At 41.2% G+C, this 4834-nt stretch overlaps 1 protein-coding gene across 1 annotated transcript; it reads left to right on the top strand.

Annotated features, from left to right (window-relative positions):
* LOC110265147 (uncharacterized mitochondrial protein AtMg00810-like) lies at nucleotides 3068-3382 on the top strand. The gene has a single exon (XM_021107976.1). It carries the CDS (start codon nucleotides 3068-3070, stop codon nucleotides 3380-3382), a length of 315 nt encoding a protein of 104 aa, XP_020963635.1.

The raw sequence follows: 4834 nt of genomic DNA, 5'->3' as shown, positions 1-4834 counted from the left end.
AATTCAGCAGCTGAAAGCCGAGTTAGCTGAGTGCAAACAGCATGGGATAGCCATGGTCTCGTATTATGGAAAGTTGAAAACCATATGGGATGAGTTGGCCAACTACGAGAAGATTCCAAATTGTACCTGTGGAGGATGCAAGTGCAACATTGGAACGCTGCTGGAGAAAAGAAGACAAGAAGAAAGAGTCCATCAATTCCTTATGGGCTTGGACGATGTGAGTTATGGGACAGTGCGCTCCAACATTCTGGCCACGGACCCCTTGCCTTCCCTCAACCGAGTGTACGCGACTTTGGTACAAGAAGAGAGAGTGAAAATGATCACCAAAACAGAGGAAGGCAGAAGTGCAGCGATGGGATTGTCGGTGCAAACAGGATACATGAATAAAGGAAGAGCAGAGATCAAACAAGTGTGCACACATTGTGAAAGATCTGGACATGAAGTTAAGGAGTGCTTCCAACTAGTTGGTTACCCAGAATGGTGGGGTGAACGTCCACGTGGAGGAGGAACCAGCAACAGAACTTCCCAGAAACAAGGTGGACGTGGGAAAGGTGGGGCTGTGCGAGCAAATGCTGCACATGTCGCAACTGAAACAGAAAAAGAAGACAGCTCTAGAGCAGTGACGGGACTCAGCAATGAGTAGTGGAAAATGTTGGTTGAAATGCTTAACAGCAAGAGAAATGAAGCAGAAAAGATGACATGTAATAAAAGTTGTGTTTCATGGATTATAGATAGTTGAGCACCTAACCACATGACAGGAAATCAAAGAATTTAAGGGAACAAAGGACAGTGAAAGCTTGTGCGGTAGGACTGCCGAATGGGAAAGAAGTTATGGCAAATAAAGAGGGAACTGTGACCCTTGACGGAGGCCTCAAACTGAAAAATGTGTTGTGTGTATCGGAGTTGAAATGCAATTTGATCTCGGTGTCGCAAATGACTGATGATGTGAATTGTTTAGTGTTGTTCACTAAAAGGTTTTGTGTGATGCTGGACCTCACCTCGAGGATGCTGATTGGAGCGGGTGAGAAGAAAGATGGGCTTTATCTCTTTCATAGGATTCAAAGAGCAGCAGCGTGTCAGATTAGTGTGGGGAATCAAGTTGAATTGTGGCATAAGCGTATGGGGCATCCTTCCTATAGAGTCGTTCAAATGCTGCCTGCCATAAGTAGTGATTGTAACCTTGAGAGTTTAAGTAAGGGCTGTGAAGTGTGTCAAATGTCAAAACAAACAAGAAACAAATTTTCTTTAAGTGATTATCGTGCAACAACTATTTTTGATTTAATACATTGTGATTTGTGGGGGCCTTATAGAACATCCTCCTCTTGTGGAGCTTCTTATTTTTTGACAATAGTGGATGACTATTCTAGAGCACTGTGGATATACTTGTTGTGTGAAAAGAAAGAGGTTTCTAAGGTTATAATTAATTTCTTTGCTCTCGTTGAACGACAGTACAATAAATGTGTGAAAGGGGTCAGAAGTGATAATGGAACAGAGTTTATGTGCTTAAGTCCAAATTTCTTGCAACATGGAATTATTCACAAAACGTCTTGCGTTAGCACACCACAACAAAATGGAAGAGTGGAGAGAAAATACAAACACATTCTTAATGTGGCTCGGGCATTGCGATTTCAATGAGGACTACCCATTCGCTTTTGGGGTGAGTGCGTACTAACTGTTGGACACTTGATCAATTTAACACCTTGGTGCATGAAAAGCCACCAAGCTATGACCATCTGTGGGTTTTTGGATCTCTCTATTATGCACACAACCAACTCACCAAGGGCGAAAAATTTGATAGTTGAAGTCGTAAGTGTATTTTTGTTGGATATCCTCTTGGGAAAAAGGGATGGAGATTGTATGATTTAGAAAGAAATGTTTTCTTCGTGTCTCGTAATGTAAAACTCATGGAAGATACATTCCCCTTTGCTTTCCCTATGTAATTCAGAAACATCCAGTGGTCTTGTCCAGAGTATTGAGCCCAATGCATGTGATGACCCACTACTTGGGCCTAACCTGCGCGATGACTCCACTTTTGAAGAGAGTGGGGGTTCCTCCTTGAACCAAGATGAACAAGATGCACACAGTCCTGCTATAGCCGACGATGATCGCACTGTTGTTGCCTTGCCCTTGCGCGACACGATGCACAACCCTCCTTCCTCCTCTAACGGCAACGCATCCTTCTCCACGGTCAATCTAGAACCTTCTGAAGTCTTATTAGGCAAAGGGCATCGAGTGAGACAACCCTCTGTACGTCTTCGCGAGTATATCACCAACACCATCTGTGTTGCTAGCCCATCGATCTGCTACCCTCCCCAATCGCATCTCTCAGGTACGTCCTATCCACTCAGTAATTATGTATCGTGTGCACATTTCTCTGCTACCCACCATGCCTTCCTTGCGGCATTGGGCGATGAACAAGAGCCCAGGCACTTTGATGAGGTAGTTCGCGATGTTCGTTGGAGAGGAGCCATGGCTGATGAAATTAAAGCCCTTCGAGAGAATGGCACCTGGGATATCACCACCCTGCCTCCTGGTAAGAAAGCCCTTGGAGGCAAGTGGATTTATCGTATTAAATATCACTCGGATGGGAGTGTTGAACGGTTTAAAGCACGGTTGGTCATCTTGGGAAATCATCAAGTTGAAGGGATGGACTTCAATGAGACTTTTGCATTAGTGGTGAAAATGGTTACTATTCGCACTGTACTCGCTGTCGCTGCTACTAAAGATTGGGAACTTCACCAGATGGATGTCCACAATACTTTTTTACATGGTGACCTTGAGGAGGAGGTTTACATGAAGTTACCGCCTGGATTTCTTGTACAAAACAACGATATGGTGTGCAAGCTCCGTAAATCTCTCTACGGATTACGCCAAGCTCCCCGTTGTTGGTTTGCCAAACTCTTCACTGCCCTTTTCCAATACGGTTTTCAACATTCCTCTGCAGATCATTCACTGTTTGTTCTTCAACAGGCTCAGGCTCAGCTTGTGGTGCTCGTACATGTTGATGATCTCATCATAGCTGGTAATAATTCTTCAGTTCAAAAAGTACCTTAATCATTGCTTTCACATGAAAGATCTGGGAAAGCTCAAATATTTTCTTGGAGTGGAAGTTGCTCGATCTCCTACGGGAATCTTCCTTAACCAACGGAAATATGCTTTAGATATTATTATAGAAACTGGGTTGCTTGGTTCACGACCGTCCTCCATTCCTCTAGAAGAAAATCATCGTCTTGCTTTGGCGAATGGGCCGCTGCTTCTTGATCCTGGTCGCTATCGTCGCTTAATTAGGAGCCTCATTTATTTGTGTTTCACTGGTCCCGAGCTGTCTTACAGTGTGCATGTTTTGTCCCAGTTCATGCAGCAGCCCAAAGAAGAGCATTAGCAAGCAGCCCTGCGCGTGGTTCATTATCTCAAAGGACAACCCGGTCAAGGAATTCTCTTACAACGAGGTAGCAATCTTACCTTAACAGGCTGGTGCGACTCTGATTGGGCAAGCTCCCCCTTACTCGACGGTCACTCACAGGATGGTTTATCCTCCTTGGCAACTCTCCAGTATCCTGAAAAACGAAGAAACAACAAATAGCGTCACGGTTATCTGCCGAGGCAGAGTACCGCTTCATGGCCAATATTACGTGTGAACTCAAATGGTTGAAGCAACTCCTTTCTGATCTTCGAATCTCACATGGTCAGCCCATTCGTCTCTTTTGTGATAGTCAAGTTGCACTCCATATTGCCAAGAATCCTGTCTTTCATGAACGAACTAAGCATATTGAAGTTGACTACCACCTAGTTCGGGACGCCGTTGCTCAGAAGATCATCCTTCCCTCCTATGTCCCCACGTGCACTCAGTTGGTAGACATATTTACCAAAGCCTTTGGGTTGAAACAGTTTACTTTCCTTCTTGACAAGTTGGGCATTCAAAACTTGCATGCTCCAACTTGGGAGGGAGGGGTGGGGGTAATGAGAGACAATTCAATCTATAAATATTGTAATTGATATTAGCAATATTCTAGATTGATACTGTTAGTGATTTACTAGGATAGAATTGCTATTTATATATATAGAAATATCTGTACTGTTGATTTTAGGAGATTGTTGCTGTAATTTAGGCATGGTAGCTGTTTTGTATAGTCTGCATATATATTTGGACTTCTGTGATCAATAAAAACAGATTTAGCCATACAACTTTAGAAAAAAATACAAGCAACTTAAAAAAAATATATAAAGACATAAATTGAAAGACATGAAAAAATCTTTCAAAATGAACTCAAGACAGATTTAAAAATTTGTTGGAATTTAAGTGTGTAAGTATTTTGTGAAGATGAATTTCAACCCTTTACTTCTTCTGAGTCTGATTTATTTATAAATCAATTCCATCAATCTTATGCTGCCAAATATCATTTTTAAAAAGTTCGAATTAATTTTCTTGCAAGTTCGACCAACACCATTTCGATTTGCAAAATTTTTCAACTATCAATAAGTAAATATGATATTTATTTGAAAAACAAAATCCATATGCGTGGGAGTCAGAAAATTTTTTTATTACTGTTGTTGAATTATGGCTAAAAAATGCATCTGACGAAACGTTGAAAGATAATGGGCCTAACTTAATTAAGCACAAAGAAACAAAATGATCGAAATATGATATTGTCAAACTTTAACCGCGTATGAAATTAATTAATGAAAAGAAAAGAAAACAGATAAAAAAAAAAGCAAAATCACCATAAAATAAATTATATACACATACATCATCATTAGGGCACAACCTTTTTTTTTCTAAATATAAATTATGTGCTTGTTTGAACGTCATTATTTTGATAAAAAAAAGGATCTT

Source organism: Arachis ipaensis, chromosome B07 (genome assembly GCF_000816755.2).
Source record: "Arachis ipaensis cultivar K30076 chromosome B07, Araip1.1, whole genome shotgun sequence".
In the NCBI taxonomy this organism is placed as follows: domain Eukaryota; kingdom Viridiplantae; phylum Streptophyta; class Magnoliopsida; order Fabales; family Fabaceae; genus Arachis; species Arachis ipaensis.
Note: the sequence above shows the minus strand (reverse complement) of the source record. Positions and strands in the feature narration are given on the sequence as shown.